Here is an 18,282-nt window from a genome sequence, read left to right as displayed (position 1 = left end):
TGGGTGACTTTGGGCCAATCACCAGGACACGGTGAGTTCTAGTCCCGCCTTAGGCGTGAAAGCCAACTGGGTGATTTTGGGCCAATCACCAGGAGATGGTGAGTTCTAGTCCCACCTTAGGCGTGAAAGCCAGCTGGGTGATTTTGGGCCAATCACCAGGAGATGGTGAGTTCTAGTCCCGCCAATCCCTTTATGTCAGCCCAACCCACTTCACAGGGTTATTGTTATGGGAGAAATAAGAGGAGTGAGGAGTTTTATGTATGTTACATGTAAAGGTGGGATTAAAAAGATCTGATGCATAAATTAAAAACAAGTAATTTAAATTAAAAAAAAAAAACTCACTCTCCTTCTCACGCCCACTGGTAGGGATGTGGAAAGCCATCCTTTCAGCATGACTTTCCGTCCATCAGCTGCCTGTGACCCATCATCCCACCAAGATTGTTCTGATGAAATTTGTCAGAACATTTGGCAGAAAATGTTGACAGCCCAATTTGAGGCTTTAGAAATAAATAATAGGCATATTACAGCTCCATCTGTTTTGCTTTATTTCTCTCTGCCTAACTCTCCCACAAAAAAAATAAATAGCCAAAATGTTCAGCCTTTGCTATTGCCACCACATAGCTGGTCTATTGCCTGTGGTCTTGGTAAAGAATCCTAGACAGAGATGGCTGGGAGGGACTTTGAGGTCTTCTAGTCCAACCCCTCCCACCATCACCAAGGAGGAATCCCAGACAAACGGCTGCCCAAACATGCTTGAAATCCTCCAGCAATGGTGCCCTCCCAACTCCAGGAAGAAGGCAGTTCCATTGTGAAATAGCTGTCATGACTGGGAAATTTATGTCCTACTAAAATTCTCATTGGAATGACCTCTAACTGGGTGAAATGGTGCATTGTAAGGTAACGATTTTTGAACCAAGGTACCTCGCATGGGTTAACTTACAGAACGTGGCCAAAATCTGGGAACCTGTGACTCCTGAGGGAGTGAAAGTAGCAGCGGCGGCTGTATTGCTTGGCTGCTGCTGTTGCTGCTGCCGTCACGTGACCTTCATTTGCAATGTTCCGTGACAGTTTCCCAGCCAGTCTAACAATCCCTCACTCCTTTCCCCACCCAGCAGCGATGAGTTATCTGCCTGCCAAAAAGGGAAGGGAAAGGAAGGGAAGGAACATGTAGGAAGGAAAAGAAAGGAGAGGAGAGGAAAGGAAAGGAAAGGAAAGGAAAGGAAAGGAAAGGAAAGGAAAGGAAAGGAAAGGAAACTGTAGGAAGGAAAGGGAAATGTAGGAAGAAAATGAAAGGAAAAGAAAAAAAAGAAAAAGAAAGGAAAGGAAAGGAAAATCTAGGAAGGGAAAGAAAATATGGGAAGAGAAGGAAAATGTAGAAAGGAAAGGAAAATCTAGGAAGGGAAGGAAGGGAAAGGAAAATGTAGGAAAGGAAGGGAAAATATGGGAAAGGAAGTAAAGAGAAGGGAACTGTACGACAGAAAGGAAAATATAGGAAAAAAGGAAAATATAGGAAGGGAAGGGGAGGGAAGTGTGGGAAGGAAAGGAAAATGGAAGGAAAGGAAAGGAAAATATATGAAGGAGAGGAAAGGAAAATGTAGGAAGGGAAGGAAAATATGGGAAGGAAAGAAAAGGGAAAGATATGAAGGAAAGGAAAGGAAAGGAAAGGAAAATGTAGGAAGGGAAGAGAAGGGAAGTTTTTGATGGTCCCTGCCAGATTCCCAGAAGGAAATTCAACGGGGAAGCTGGCCGGTTGTCAGAAATCTCTCCTGTTCCTGCGCTGCTTTTTTAGCCCGTCTTCTGTTTCTCTGTTTGGCTAAGGAAATATCTTGGCAAATAAAGTCACAATCTCTTCCCTGAGAAATTCCTTCGTGTATGGGAAGACTGCTATCCTATCTTCCCTTTAGCTTTCTCTCCTCCCCAGGGGTGGGATTCAATTTTTTTAAACAACTGCTTCTGTGGGCGTGGCTAAGTTGGTGGGCGTGGCTTGGTGGTCATGTTATTGGCTGGGCGTGGCCAACTCAATACCATTCACATTGAGGCACGCATCTCCTCGCCTGGCCTCTCATGATGCTGCAACAGTCGTAAGTGTGAAAAATGGTCAAAAGTCACTTTTTTCAGTGCCATTGTAACTTTGAATGCCCACTCCACACAAGCAAAGTACCAGCAAAGGAGGGGAAAAAACTCCAGAGAAGTTCCAGAGACAGGAAGTCTAGTCCTGCCAAGAATGTAATAAGGGTTCACGGAGAGGCAGTTTCTGTAAGCAATACCAGAATGTTTCCTTCCTGCCTTCCTTACAGGATTAGGCCAGTAATTTCTTCTAACAACCGGTTCTCCGAACTGCTTAGAATGTTAACAACCGGTTCTAGCGAATAGGTGCAAACTGGTAGAATCCCCTGCTCCTCCCCACCTGCTTCACCTCTGAGATTTTATCTCACAGCCCGGGTAATATAAAACCAATTAGAATTAACAGTTCATTCCATGATTCTGCTGGAATCTTTCCTTCCCCTGCTTGGAAAGCCAGCATTCAGGAAACGGTGGGCTCCCTTGAGGACATCTAGTCCAACCTCACTCCCCGATGGGGAGAAACAAATTAAAGACTCCCCAGGACACAGCTTTGCAACGTCCACTTTCAGCACATCCGAAAAGTTAATTCTTGACTTATGACCACAACTGAGCCCACAGTTTCTGTCGCTAAGCAAGACTGAGCTTTGCCCCATTTTACAGCCTGTCTGATCACCATTGTTAAATGAATCACCACAGGTGTTACATGGATAATATGGTCGTGAAATGAATCTGGGCTTCCCCGTTGACTATGCTTGTCAAAAGGTCGCAAAAGTGACTCCGGGACGCTGTGACCGTCATAAATACGAGTCAATTGGCCGAGCATCTCAAATTTTGATCAAGTGGCCTGCAATGGTCATAGGTGTGAAAACCAGCCATAAGTCGGTTTTTTTCAGTGCCGTTTGAACTTTGAATGGTCACTAAACGAACAATGGTAAGTCAAGGATTTCAAACGTCAGTTCTTTCGCAGGTATATTATTCTCTGAATATTTATTTGTTTGTTTATTGAATTTATATACTGTCCATCTCACTATCAAGCAAAGCAGGGCAGCTAACCCTGTTGTAAAAGCAACCACAAGACCCTAAAATCTATATATACTGTATAAAAGCGAAACACCACTCACGCATCATCACAAAATCTCCAGAACCATAAAGCCTACAAACTTGAAATTTGGCACGTATGTTCCTCTTGGCTTCTAAGGGCCCACTAAGAAAGGATTTTTCAAAATAACCCTCGGAGCTATTAGTATTTCCTATGTCATTATTAACACGCTCTCATGCTAAGGAGTTCTACTCCCCCTCCCCACCTGGAAAGAAATCTGTTCCAAATGCAAAACACAAGCAGAGGAGAGGAGTTTCAGTTTTAGTTTCAGTTTTAGTTTTAGTTTCACAGCGCTAAACAGCTTTAATACAGAACAGTTGAGTCAAGCCATACCCAGGCTCTTTACTGTCTCTTTCTTGCTCACATAGCGAATACTGTTTCAGTTTCCAAATAGCCCGCAACTCTTTCACACACTGACAGGACACTAGCCAGATGAATACTGATGGATGCTGGTAGGCAGAAGCAGAATTTTTTCCCCTTATTTTCCTCCCCAAAAACTAAGCCCAACCACATAGCTTCGTAGTGAAGCACGGGTATCGAACTAGTATTAAATATTAAAATGAACAGAGATTGAAGTTGTAATCTCCTCTGTTCCTTAGATCAACAGGAGGTGGCAGCCTTGAGCCAACCTTGGCTGTTCTCCAATGCTAAGGAAGATGTGAGGACAGGAGACCACTTGGAAATCCCGCAGCTGGATCTTAACCATCCCCCTGCAGATGTTCCTCAAGCAATGTCCGAAAAAAACTATAATCTTTCTGGAGAGGAGGACTTCCCATCCTCTTCCTGGCCTTCCTAGCTGGTTTCTCCCACCAGGAGCAACTTAATAAACCTGCTCAGACCACAAAAGCTATCGCTCTCCCTGCAAACAAGCATGCAGCCAAACTCAGCTTCTTTTGGGGCGATGTTATTCAGAAGAAGCTCTTCCTGGCTGCAGCTGGCAGAATTTTCTGGCTGGGAAGCTGCTTTTCCATCTCCCTCTTCCGGGCTTCTCGCTGCAAGAGATTTACATCCAAATTCCCTTTTCCTCCTCTGTTACTTAGTGTTATGCACAACCTGGAGTCCTTCTGCTCTTATTCTCGGTGGGCTGGTTATTTATTTTATTCCCCTTGCACAACTCTTTCAGCCTTTGACACGATAGAGAGAACTTTAACAGACCCACAGGGAGTTTTAAAATGTATTCTATTACGCCACTGGAAAAAGTAGTTTTAAAAAAATCATGAAAATAGGGGAAGCAAAATATAAATGAAATTGAAAATGAAAGCAGTCCAAAGGAATAGGAGGCTTTCCTGGACACCTCAATTTTCTGCATACTTTTGAATGCCATCCAGAACAGGCTACAGGTCACACTTTAAGATGAGTGGACTTCAACAACCCCAAAATTCCCCAGCCAACATGCTTGTGTGGACTCAGGGACAACAGTCCAAAAAATGCTCTCACCACATGTTTCTATTTTGCCATGATCAGGCTATGACCCACTACTTAAAACTAACATTCCAAATTAAGGAAGCATTTCTGTTTTGACTTGGAATTTCATGCACCCTGACTATAAGTCCTGGCTTAATTTGAGGCTTAATTTAAAAATAAGTCATAAGAGCAAGGACTGCTTGTAAGTCACTTTTTTTTAGTGCTGTTGTAATGGTCACTAAACAAATGGTTATAGCTCAAGGACCACCTATAAATACCTTATAACTAAAGTTAATAAAGTTGTAAGCGCGAGGACTGGTTGCAAGTCAATTTCTCAGTGCTATTGTAAATTTGAATGGTTGCTAAATAAATGATTGTAAGTTGAAACCTCCCTGAATCAAAACAACTCATAATTATAGGAGTCTGTGGAGATTCTGTGGAGATTCTGTGGAGATTCTGTGGAGATGTCTACTATTGACCTCACCCCTTTCCTAAGAGGTCTGTAGGGGCGTGCATAAGCGCACCAACGTGTCTACCGTCCCTGTCCTATTGTTTCTCTTATTCTTTTATTTTTCTTATATGTACCCATTTCATGTATTCACAACTATGTATACATTTATACTTATTATCTTGTAAACAATTGGCAAATCAAATAAATAAAATAAATAAATAAATAAATTCTCAATCATCCAAGTCATGATTGTCCCAAAGGTGCTTTTTCAAAAAGCAACTGGACTTGGAATCATAGTGGACTCTAGTGGACAATCGATTAAATATGAGCCAACAATGTGCAGTGGCAGCCAAAAAAGTTAATGCAATCCTAAATATCATTAACAGAGGGATTGAATTAAGATAACTTGAGGTACTAATACCACTCTATAAAGCCTTAGTAAGGCCACACTTAGAATATTGCATCCACTTTTAGTCATCACACTATAAAAACAATGTTGAGACTATAGAAAGAGTGCAGAGAAAAGCAACCAGGATAATGAGGGAACTGGGGGCTAAAACATGCGATGAACGGTTACAGGAACTGGGCCTGGCTAGTCTAGGGAAGAGAAGGACCAGGGGAGACAGGAGAGCAGTCTTCCAGTATTTGAGGGGCTGCCACAGAGAGGAAGAGGTTAAGCTATTTTCCACCTGAAGGCCAGACAAGGAATAATGGATGGAAACTGATCAAGGAGAGATTCATAGAAATAAGGATAAATTTTCTGACAGTGAGAACCATCAACCCATGGAACAGAAGTTGCCTTCAGAAGTTGTGGGAGCGCCATCACTGGAGGCTTTCAAGAAGAGATTGGACTGCCATTTGTCAGAAATGGTGTAGGGTCTCCTGCTTTGGGGTGGGGGTTGGACTAGATGACCTACAAGGTCCCTTCCAACTCCGTATTATTCTTTGTTCTTCTTTGAAGACGTTTCCCTTTTCATCCAAGAACTTCTTCAGTTCTGGCTCTGTCAGAACTGAAGAAGCTTCTTAGATGAGAAGTGAAATGTCTTCAAGGAAAAACAAAGAGAGTCCAGTTGCCTTTTGCAAAAAGCCCCTTTGGGACATAATGATAGGAAGAGGCTGAGGACCTCATTTTTATCCAGGTATTCCTCTCTCTCTCTCTACTGCCAAATTAGGCACCATAATTAAGCGTTTCCCTCTTTCTTTATTCCTCTAAAGATGGAAGCCAACAAGTCTGGAACGATCTGTTCCTAGAGTGCCGGGAGGGCAGCTTTGAAGCCCAGGCGCTAAGAAAGCCATGTCTCAACCTCATTTAATGTAGAAATATTACCCCCTTCTTAAGAGTGACATTTTAAGAGGGTCCTGGGGCGATATCTTTCCATAAAGATTCTCGAAATGCAAGCGGCTTCTGGATAGCTTCAATTTGCAACTGACAATCTTGCCCGAGGTGAACCAAGTTATAGGGGTCCTGGGTTTCTCCTGGCTACCTGAATCAAGCATTTTTTTGCTTTTTCTTTCCTTTCTAATTTTGTTTTGGTCTGTTTTGTGCTAAAGTAGGATCACACAAACACATACACACACACACACACAGAGTCCTCTTTTTTTTTTCCTTCTCCCCACCTCTGTATCCGGCCTGGCTTTTCCTAAATCGACACAAGACCATCCTCAAGGTTTTTAAAGCCAGCACTTTGGATTTCATCAGGAAGCAAAGGAATAAAAAAAGTAAAACAAAATAAAAAAAAAATTCCCCAGGGCCAGTTCCTTCCATAAATTTAATGGCTCTTTGTAAGCTTGCCATCTTCTTTTTTTTCCAGGACTCTGGAGGCATCTGGAGGTCTCCTTTTAAAGCCCGGTGTGGCCCCGTAAAAAGGAAGCCAGGTCTGGATTTAGCAGGGTCAAAAAATCCGGAAGACTTCTTGACTCCCGGTTGATGGATGGTAGCAAATAAATAACGGATCGGCTGCCAAAAAGCAGAGCATCAAAAGTGGGAGGAAAAAACCCCACAGGAACAGATTTTTCTCTGAGAAAAGATTTCAGGTTTAAATTGGGGATGGATGGGAAAACAAAGCCCCTCCCCCAGCTTCTTCATTGTCCTTGGCTCTAGTTGGTGCCTTGTGAAATAAAATCAAGCATTACAGATGAATCTTGACAGACTTGAACACTGGGCCCTATTTAACAAAATAAAATTCAGCGTAGAGAAAAGTAAAGTCCTACACTTAGGCAAGAAAAACCAAAAGGACACATATAGACTGGGGGAAACCAGGCTCAACAGCAGTAACTGGGAGAGGGACCTTGGAGTCTTAGTGGACAACCAGCTAAATAGGAGCCAGCCGTGTGCAGCAGTAGCCAAAAAAGCTAATGCAATCCTAAGTTGCATTAACAGAGGGATACAGTCAAGATCAAGGGAGGTACTAATACCACTCTATAAAGCCTTAGTAAGACCACACCTAGAGTACTGCATCCAGTTTTGGTCCCCACATTATAAAAAAGATGTCGAGACTCTAGAAAAAGTGCAGAGAAGAGCAACCAGGATGATTAGGGGACCGGAGACCAAGGCATATGAAGAACAGTTGCAGGAACTGGGCCTGGTTAGTCTGGTGAAGAGAAGGACCAGGGGAGACAGGATAGCGGTCTTCCAATATTTGAGGGGCTGCCACAGAGAGGAGGAAGGGGTCAAGCTATTTTCTAAAGCGCCTGTAGGTCAGACAAGGAATAATGGATGGAAACTGAACAAGGAGAGATTTAACCTGGAAATAAGGAGAAACTTTCTGACAGTGAGAACAATAACCCATGGAACAGAAGTTGCATTCAGAAGTTGTGGGAGTGCCATCACTTGAGACTTTCAAGAAGAGATTGGACTGCCATTTGTCAGATATGCTGTAGGGTCTCCTGCTTGGGCGGGGAGCTGAACTAGATGACCTAACAAGGTCCCTTCCAACTCTGATTATCTGTTATCTGTTAGTCCTCGACTTACGGCCACATTTGAGCCCAGCACAATTGCTGTTGTAACTTTAAACGGCCACTAAATGAATGGTTGTAAGTCGAGGACTACCTGTAAGGGGAGGAAAGGATTTTTTTAAAAAATGGATCTTTCAAGGTGAGCATGAAGGAAAGCCACCTCAGGCCCAGCTCTGGAACCTGATTGGTCAAACGTTTTCCCGATTTTTTTTTTCTGACTCCGGATTCCTTGATTCATCCGACATCTGTCTTCCTGCCAAATTTCCACAATATTTCAAATTTCCACAATATTTCAGCACAGGAGAGGGCAAAAAAGTCAAAGCCTGGACTTCATTATTGTGACTTCCATTGTGATGACTCAGGGCATGGCACAAAGGCAACTCAGCCTGAGAATAAGTAGGGGTCCCTTTATTAGCTCCAACTTTGCCCGCAATGTTCCGGTTCCCTTCTGGTCTAGAGCAAAACTCTCCCACAAACCTGCAACAGCCTTTGGCTGCAGATATTCCAGTCCAAACGTTGTAAACAGAACACTTTAAATTATAAATCCAACAAGGCAAAATAAGGTAATAAATCCGGCAGGGCAAGATAACGAGCGCCAGAAGTGAAGTAACACGGCAGTAAATCAAACCAGCTGGGAGGATGCCAGGAACTAGATAAACTCAACATTTATTTCCCACAACCGCCCCACCCATCTGCCTCTCCTTTAAACTCCATCCCCAGGTGTGCCTAGTGAAGGGAATCAGGGCCCTTTCCTCCCTCGTAAGCCATGCAAACCACGTTGCTCTCTTCTCCATTCTTCCTTGCATGCCCTAGGATGAAGAAGGGGTGGGCCTGGGTCTTCCTCTGAACCCCCTCTCCCTTGTTCTACCTCTTCTCCTGCTCTGACCAGCCTGACTTTGTCCTTCCCCAGTTTTCTCCACAGCCAACGGAGCCACTCTCCTACTCTCTATAAGTTGTTCACCTTCCTCCTCGGATTCAGACTCTGATGGGGGCATGACACTCATCTTGAGTGTTTTGACACAAACAAAAGAGGCGTGGCCTCAACTGCATGGAGCAGGTGGGGCTGCAATCATCTCAAAGAGGGTGGGGCCTCAAACACCCGGAGAGGATGGGGCCTCTATTACCTGGAGAAGGCAGGCCTTCAATCACCTGGAGAGGGCAGTGTTTTAATCACCTGTTCCCTACCAGCTGATTGAAGCTCTGCCCTCTTTTGCTTGTGTCAAAAAACTCAAGATGGCAGCTACAACGATGCGGTCTATAATCTGCAGTTCTTTCAAATGTGGGGCTTGAACTTTCGGTTCTGGCTTCCATTTTGACTTTTTTGACCTGGAATATATCTATGGTCAAGGACAATGGATCAATCTTTTCCAATGGCTTCTGTTCTGATTCCACTTCCCCAGGCTTCCTTGCCCCTTACAAAAGGCTCCACTTTTCTTTCATATTCAAACTGCAAGAGATTTTATATATTTATTTATTAAAGACATTTATATGGCTGCCCAACTAACAGGTGACTCTAGGCAGGTTACAGCATTAAAAATCCACAATATGGCTGGCTGGGGAATTCTGGGAGTTGAAGTCCACCCTTCTTAAAGTTGCCAAGGTTGAGGAAGACTGCCTAGAGTGGACTTCTGGCTGGCTGAGCTAAAGGATTCTGGGAGTTGAAGTCCTCCCATCTTAAAGTCACTAAGATTAAGGAACACTATTCTAGGCAGTGCTCAATATTTTAAAAACAACAACAACAACAATAACAATAATAAATAGAACAATTTCTGGAGAATGTTCCCCAATACAGAGAATCCTAGGACTATTCAGCAGTTAATTTTCAACCTTTGGAGAGCTGGTTTGATTTCCTCAACATTTTGGGGGAAGTAATACCTAAACAGAATCAGACCAATTGGTTGGGAAAGCTCAGGAGAAAACCCCCAACATTGTAGCCTAGCCTGAAATGAATATCACAACAATGAATGGCAAACATCTCCAGGTTGTTGCCAAAAATCTAATTTTTTTCCATGAAGTCACCAAGAGTTGAACCGAATTTCAAGGAGAAATTTAGTTTTGAGTTAATTTAAACTCCACTCTTGAGAGAAAGACAGAGAGAGACAGAGAAATTTTTGATTTTGTTTAATTTTGTCCCAGTACTATCCTATTAAAAATTCAATGCATAAATAAGATCAGGACAAAAAGGAAAAAAATTATGCTGTACTGTCTATAATTAATTTCTGGACTGCACACAGCCTGCACATGTGGAAATAAGCAAGAGGGTTGTGGAAAAGATTTTTTTTATATTTTTGAGAGTGATAATTCACAATTCACATGAGTTTGCTGGGATGAAGGAGAATTTGACCGCTTCAGATTTAATAGACGTTCTTAAAGAAAACTCACCTTGTTCACGTTTAATTTGCATCATATATCAAATTCACAAAGCCAAGGAAAAAAGAAAAATAGGACTAAACACCCACCTTGTGATTTTGGTAGGATGTCACCGATATAAAGGAGGTTTCTGGGAATACATGAGTGCAAAAAGCTGTGTTCTTTGAGCCAAATGCGTTGTTTTCATCCGCTTTCACTATGTGCAACCTGGGTTGGTATTTGTGCATGGAATTGAGAATGATCTGGGAGAGGAAAAGGAGACGGAAAAAGAGAATTACCAATAAATATCTGTTTGGTTAAATGTCCCAAAGATGCTTTTTAGAGAAGTAACTGGAACTTTCTTTGTTTTTCCTTGAAGACGTTCTTCTGAACTGAAGAAGCTTCTTGGATAAGAAGCAAAATGTCTTCAAAGAAAAACAAAGAAAGTCCAGTTGAAAAAAAAGCATCTTTGGGGCACCCATGATCTGGATGACTGAGAAGCTCCATAGACTGTTCTGCTAAAAGAAATAATGGAGCAGAGCAAAACTTTAAAACCATCGAATAGGTTGGCTTTGATTTTGAAGAGGTGATTGTGTTGCTCTGTGATTGGTACAGCCCAGAGGTGGCATTCGGCAGGTTCTGACCAGTTCTGGAGAACCGGTAGCGGAAATTTTGAGTAGTTTGGAGAACCAGCAAATACTACCTCTGACTGACCCCACCCCCATCTATTCTCCGCCTCCCAAGTCCCAGCTGATTGGCTGGGTCTTCTTTTGTTGCCCTGCGCAGGATAACAGAACTGGAAAGCAGGTTAGTGGGGTGGGGAGGGAATGGGGATTTTGCAGTATCCTTCCTCTGCCACACCCACCAACCCATGCCCACCAAGCCACACCCACCAAGCCACGCCCACAAAATCGGTAGTAAAAGTTTTTGAATCCCACCACTGGTACAGCCCTGAAATCCAGCTGAGTCTAGTGTAAAGGCACCAGGCTAGAAACTAGGAGGCAGTGAGTTCTAGTCCTGCCTCGGACACAAATGCTGGTTGGGTAACTTTGGGCCAATCACCAGGAGATGATGAGTTCTAGTCCCACCTTAGGTATAAAAGCTGGCTGGGTGACTTTGAACTATTGCCAGGAGACTGTGAGTTCTAGTCCCACCTCAGGTATGAAAGCTGGCAGGATGACTTTGGGCCAATCACCAGGAGATGATAAATTCGAGTCCCACCTTAAGCACGAGAGTTGACTGGGTGACTTTGGACAAATCACCAGGAGATGGTGAGTTCTAGTCCCACCTTAAGTATGAAAGCTGGCTGAGTAACTTTGGGCCAATCACCAGGAGACGGCGAGTTCTAGTCCTGACATGTAAAGCAGCTGGGTGACTGGGCCAATCACCAGGAGATAGTGAGTTCTAGTCCCACCTTAGGAATGAGGACAATCTACCAATGTGGTCCTTAAATGATGCATCCATTATTACTGTAACTCATGGCTGGCTGGGGAATTCTGGGAGTTGAACTCCATTTGTCCTCAGGTTGAAAAAACACTGCTGAAATGGATTCTATCTAGTTTGGACTGCAGAAAAAACAATTGCTACCAACTTCAATGCCTTCCATCAAGGACCTGTATACTGCACGAGTCAAAAAGAGGCCTGTGAAAATATTTACAGACCCCTCACGTCCCGGACATAAACTGTTTCAACTCCTACCCTCAAAACAACTCTATAGAGCCCTGCACACCAGAACAACTAGACACAAGGAAAGTTTCCCCCCGAACCCCATCACTCTGCTAAACAAATAATTCCCTCAACACTGTTCAACTATTTACAAAGTCTGCACTATTATTATTATTAATCTTTTCATCGTTCCTCTCACCCATCCCCTCCCACTGGTGACTGTATGACTGTAACTTTGTTGCTTGTATCCTTACAATTTATATTGACTGTTTCCTGGTATTGCTTATTGTACCCTATGACTATCATTAAGTGTTGTACCTGATGATTCTTAACGAACGTATCTTTTATTTTATGTACACTGAGAGCATTTGCACTAAGACAAATTCCTTGTGCGTCCAATCACATTTGGCCAATAAAGAATTCTATTCTATTGTTGTCCTCTTCCCTTTCCTTCCACCAGGCCCAACATTAGTGCCTTCTCCAGAAAGTTACTGTAGGTCTTCACATCAGGTGTCTGAACTTGGATCCTTTGACCTTGGAGCATTCCAATTCTCATTGGAGAGAAAAAAAAGCATCGACAAAGACACTTTTCTCCATTTCAGTGTTTCTGACCTCCTCAATTGATGGAGCCCAGTATGAAGATTAGAAGAAAACAGAAGCTCTACCTTTGTTGAATTGATGAGCCTGTCCATTAGGTTGGGATCAGCTTTTTAATGGCCCCCTTTTTTGAAATCTGGTTGCAATGTATAACCTTATCCACTGAAGCAACTGCATCCTATACCCTCCAAAATGCAGTTTTTATTGGTGACATTTTCCAGATGAGGTTTCGCCCCCGCTCCCCTTTGTGGGAGAATGGAAAGCTAGCATTTTCTGAGCCTCGCGTGAGATGTACTTTTAACTCTTTCGCTGCAGCTTGGGATTTGACCCCTCCAAAAAATAAAAGTGTGTAGCATTTACAACATTGATACAACTTCTCCTATTTGGTACCCAAATGTCCTTCAAGGAGAACCTTGTTGGGTGCCATAAATATCTCCAAACGCATTAATTGGCAGAATTAATTTGATGAGTTAAGACATGGGCTTTCTGTGATTCAAGAATAACACAATAACAGAGTTGGAAGGGATCTTGGAGGTCTTCTAGTCCAACCCCCTGCTCAAGCAAGAGACCCTATACCACTGCAGACAAATGGTGATTCAATCTATTCTTAAAAACCTCCAGGGATGGAAGCACCCACAACTTCTAGGTGGAACTTCTAGGTGGAACAACTGAGGTGGACCAACGGTTGCTTTCGTGGTGTGGAGACAATAACTTGGTCCTCAACACCAATAAGACCAAGGAGCTTATAGTGGACTATAGAAGGAACAGGTCAGACATCCAGCCCTGGTTTATCAATGGAGACCGAGAGGAGCAAGTGGCCAGTTTTAAGTTTCTGGGTGTTACCATAAAAGAGGACCTGACCTGGGGTGCTCACATTGCAGCCCTGGTCAAAAGGGCCCAGCAGAGATTATTCTACTTGAGGCTTCTCAAGAAACAACTGAATGAAAAACTGCTGGTGACCTTCTACCGCTGCACCATAGAGAGTATCTTAACTTACTGCACCTCTGTATAGTTTGCCAATTGCACAGGGGCAGATATGAAAGCACTCCAGAGGGTTAACATCATTGCCCAGAGGGTCATGGGTTGCCCTCTCCCCTCTTTGGAAGAGCTTTATAGCTCCTGCTGCCTTAGGAAAGTTCAAAACATTCTCAAAGATCCATCTCATCCTGGGCACCCTTTTTATTTGAACTATTACCATCTGGCAGGCGGTACAGAATAATAAAAACAAGGACAAATAGGCTGGAAAACAGTTTCTATCCCAGGGCAGTAGCTCTTTTGAAGTCTACTGTATAGTGCAATATTAATGCAATATCAGGGGTTTTCAATTCAATTGTATAAAATATGAAGGATGTGTGTTTTGTTTTTGTTCTTTATGTATAATGTATACTGAAGATAGCATTTAATTTCGTTGTACAAGGTCCAATGACAATAAAGTAAACTTAAACTTCTAAAAGCAAGGTGTTCCACTGGTTAATTTTCACCACTTTTAGGAAGTTTCTCCTTAATTCCAGGTTGCTTCTCTCCTTGATTTGTCTCCGTTTGTTGCTTCTTGTCTTACCTTCAGGTGCTTTGGAGAATAGCTTGACCCCCTCTTCTTTGTGGCACCTCCTTAGGCATTGGAACACAACTATCGACATAAAGTCGCAAAGGTGCTTTTTTCTTTTTTTCAAGAGGCAACTGGATGTTCTTGTTTTTCTTTGAAGACATTTCACTTCTTGGATGAGAAGCAAAAAGTCTTCAAAGAAAAACTAGAAAGTCCAGTTGCTTCTTGTAAAAATAAAATAAAAAAGGCACCTTTGGGAGAACCAACACCTGGAAGACTGAGAATGTCCATAGACAATTATCGACATAAGCCAATAGTGTGCGGCAGCACCCAAAAAGGCGAATACAATCCTCGGTTGTGTAAACAGAGGCATAGAACCAAAATCATGTGAAGTATTACTACCACTTTATAAATCCTGAGTAAGACCTCGTTTTGAAATACTGCATCCAGTTTTGGTCACCACATTACAAAAAAGACTTTGGAAAAAGTACAAAGAAGAGCAACTAAGACGATTAAAGGCTTGGAAACAAAAACTTTTCAAGAGTGGTTGCAGGATTTGGGTATGGCCAGTCTAGAGAAAAGAATAGAATAGAATAGAATAGAATAGAATAGAATAGAATAGAATAGAATAGAATAGAGAATGGAATGGAACAGGATAGGATAGGATAGGATAGGATAGGATAGGATAGGATAGGATAGGACAGGACAGGACAGGACAGGACAGGACAGGACAGGACAGAACAGAACAGAACAGAATAGAATAGAGAAAGGATAGGATAGGATAGGATAGGATAGGATAGGATAGGATAGGAGAAAGGAAAAAATAGAAAAGAATAGAGAAAGGAATAGAATAGAATAGAATAGAATAGAATAGAATAGAATAGATAGAATAGAATAGAATAGAATAGAATAGAATAGAAATAGGAATAGAATAGGAATAGAAACTAGGGGGCACATGGTAGGAGTCTTCCAGTATTTAAGGGGCTGCTACAAAGAGGAAAGGGTCAACTTATTTTCCAAAGCCCCTGAAGGCAGGACAAGAAACAATGGATGGAAACTAATCAAGGAGAAAAGCAACCAGGAATTAAGGAGAAACTTCCAAACAGTGAGGACAATTAACCAGTGGGATGATCTGCCTTCAGAAGTTGTGAATTTCTCCAACACTGGAGGTTTTTACGAAGAGGTTGGACAACCCTTTGTCTGAAATGGTATAGGGTTTCCTGCCCGAGCAGGGGCTGGACTAGAAGACCTCCAAGGTTCCTTCCAGCAGTTCTACTCTGATTGATAGTCCTTCTTTTTATTAAAGAAAGTGGAGGAAAGGGAAGAGACCGACATCACCAGAGATATACTGGCAATCTGCATCATCTTCATTTTAACGACCCCGTAATCCCTTGCGGGGTGGAGTCTGGGCAACTGAATGGAGCAAGCAGAGTGTTTTAATGACCGGATGCCCTTCCTGTTGCCAATGCGGAGTTTTGTTCGGCAGACGCATTCTCAGTGATCCCAGAGAGAGAGAGAAATATCTGCCTCTACCTAGGATTGAACTCACAGCCTCCTGATTGTGAGGCGAGAGCTCCATCTCTAGGCCATCGCACCGCTTCCATGCTGTAATCTGCGTGGCAAAAAATGACATCATTTTTGTAGGGACATTATTACCAGGTAGGTGACATCGTTGCAGCTTCCTCCAGTCACTGGTGATCGAATGGCAGTATTTTAGAGAGTGAGGCTGTGATGACCCAAAGGGGCGTGGCACAAAAGCCACAAAGTCACAAAAGTAGGTAAAGTCCCTTTAATTCCTCCAACTTGGCCTCCAATGTCCAGTTATCTTAGGCTGGAGAAAAAGAAAACTCTCCCAGGAACCGATTTAAAGGGAAGAAATTCAATCTGAACCCAAAGTACATTTAAATTATAAATAAAAACCAACACAAACCACAAAGCTGCAGCAATTAACGAGACAGGGCAGGATAAGGAATGGCAGAACTCAAAAGATAACGAAACACATACAGTTGGGAGGATGCCAGAACCCAGATAGGACTTGACAAACAAAGATAATGCACGCTTTGCTTCCAGCAAGGTTCTGTGCGCAAACACCCTTTTTAAATCCTGTTTCCCCAGCTGCAGCTAATGAAGGGAATCAGGGCCTTTTTCTCCCCAGTAACCCATGTTGCTCCCTTATCCGTTCCTCCCTGTGTGCCCTAGGATGCAGAGGGGATGGCCTTCTGAATGCCCAGCCGGACTGTGCCCTTCCCCAGTTTCCTCCACAGACACCGGAGCCACACTCCCACTCCCTGTCAGCCGTTCGACCACCCTCTCGGAATCAGACTCCAACAGGGGCATGACAGAGGCCAGGAGAAACCAGTTAGAAATTTCTCTTACGTGTCCGAAGGGATCCAAGTGGTTATTGGTGAGTTTTAACTTCTGAAAAGATACCAGTTGTCGCATCCAATGAGTTCCAGTAGCTGGAGAGTCTGGGTGAACATATAACCGGCCGGGCATCGCAGGTTCAGCTTTTCCCGCCACCATCCTACGTTCAAAGCAATACAAGAAATAATCAAATTAAATTAAAAAGCACGGGGTTGGACTAGAAGACCTCCAAGGTCCCTTCCAACTCTGTTGTTGTATATTCTATGAATTAGCTAACCTCGACCAAAAATCCAGCTTCCTTTTGTTTTTCCTACAAAACTTTCATGCGGAGCTGCACTTTTACCGAATAACCATGCGGATTGTCCTTGCCTTACAATCATTCATTGAGTGACCGTTTCGAAGTTACAACGGCACTGGAAAAAAAAAGCGACTTTTGATTATTTTTCATGCTTAAGACAGTTGCCACATCCCTACGGTCACGTGATCAAAGTTTGGAAGCTTGGCAAGTGGTTTGCATTTATGACGGTTGCCGCGTCTCACTTAACAACAGAAATTTTGGTTCAATGGTGGTCGTAAGTCAAGGACTACCTGCAGTCGGCTGGGGAAGGTTGCAAATGGTGATCATGTGACCTTGGGAGGCTGCAGTGACCATCAATATCTGTCGGTTGGCAAATGCCTGAATTTTCATCACGTGACTATGAGGACACCCGACAGTCATAAGTGCAAGAACCGGACATTAGTCAGGTATGTTTGTTTTCAGTGCAAGAGTAATTCTGTCCTACCTTACAGGGTCGTTGTTGGGGAAGAAATAGGAGGAGGAAGGAGTGTTGTGTGTGTTATTCATAAAAGGTATTCATTGCATTCATCACGTACCACTTGTTGTCGCAGAATTTGTATCGATGATCGTCTGCCGGGACAATATCGATCAGCAAGATGTACTTAGTCTTGGGATTCATCCCGGTTACCTTCACTTTGTAGCTTGGAAACATCCTCCTTATGGGAAGGATGAAAGAAAAGAGGAAAGGAGGGGAGGGGAAGGGGGAGGAGGAGGAGGAGGAGGAGGAGGAGAAGGAGAAGAAGAAGAAGGAAGAGGAGGAGAAGGAGAAGGAGAAGGAGAAGAAGGAAGGGAGGAGGAGGAGGGAGGAGAAGAAGAGGAGAAGAAGGAAGGAGGAGATGGGCAAGGAGGAGTGGGAGGAAGAAGGGAAGAGGGAGGAGGAGGAGGGGAGGGAGGAGGAGGAGAAGGAGAGGAAGAAGAAGAGAGAAGGAGGAGGAGGAGGAGGAGGAGAGAAGAAGAGAAGAAGGAAGAGGAGGAGGAGGAGAAGGAGAAGGAGAGAGAAGAGGAAGGAGGAGAGGAGGAGGAGAAGGAGGAGAAAGGAGGAGGAGAAAAGAGGAAATGGAAGAAGAGGGGAAAGAGAGTGGGGGAGGAAGAAGGATGGGGAGGAAGAGTTGGGGTGGAGGAGGAAAGAGAAGAGAAGAAGAAGAAGCAAAAGAAGGAGATGAGGTTGTGAATAGGGAGGAGGGTAGAAAAAGGAGGAGGAGGAGGAAGGAAGAGGAAGAGAAGGAGGAGGAGGAGGAGGAGGAGGAGGAGGAGGAGGAGGAGGAGGAGGAAGAAGAGGAGGAAGAGGAAAAGAAAGAAAGAAAGAAAGAAAGAAAGAAAGAAAGAAAGAAAGAAAGAAAGGAAGGAAGGAAGGAAGGAAGGAAGGAAGGAAGGAAGGAAGGAAGGAAGAAAGAAAGAAAGAAAGAAAGAAAGAAAGAAAGAAAGAAAGAAAGAAAGAAAGAAAGAAAGAAAGA

At 43.4% G+C, this 18,282-nt stretch overlaps 1 protein-coding gene across 1 annotated transcript in view; it reads right to left on the bottom strand.

Moving 5' to 3' along the window:
- Positions 1–18,282, bottom strand: part of TBX4 (T-box transcription factor 4) — a 48,892-nt gene that overhangs the window by 9,078 nt on the left and 21,532 nt on the right. Inside the window, exons 3-5 of the mRNA XM_026682731.2 lie at positions 17,365–17,484; positions 16,504–16,651; positions 10,433–10,585 (exon numbers count right to left, since the gene is read on the bottom strand). Coding sequence (XP_026538516.2) covers positions 10,433–10,585; positions 16,504–16,651; positions 17,365–17,484 — 421 coding nt within the window. The remainder of the gene's footprint in view (positions 1–10,432; positions 10,586–16,503; positions 16,652–17,364; positions 17,485–18,282) is intronic.

This window comes from Notechis scutatus, chromosome 1 (assembly GCF_049901735.1).
Source record: "Notechis scutatus isolate UNSWTSFEM ecotype Mainland chromosome 1, rNotScu1.2, whole genome shotgun sequence".
In the NCBI taxonomy this organism is placed as follows: domain Eukaryota; kingdom Metazoa; phylum Chordata; class Lepidosauria; order Squamata; family Elapidae; genus Notechis; species Notechis scutatus.
This window is presented reverse-complemented; position numbering and strand designations above follow the sequence as displayed.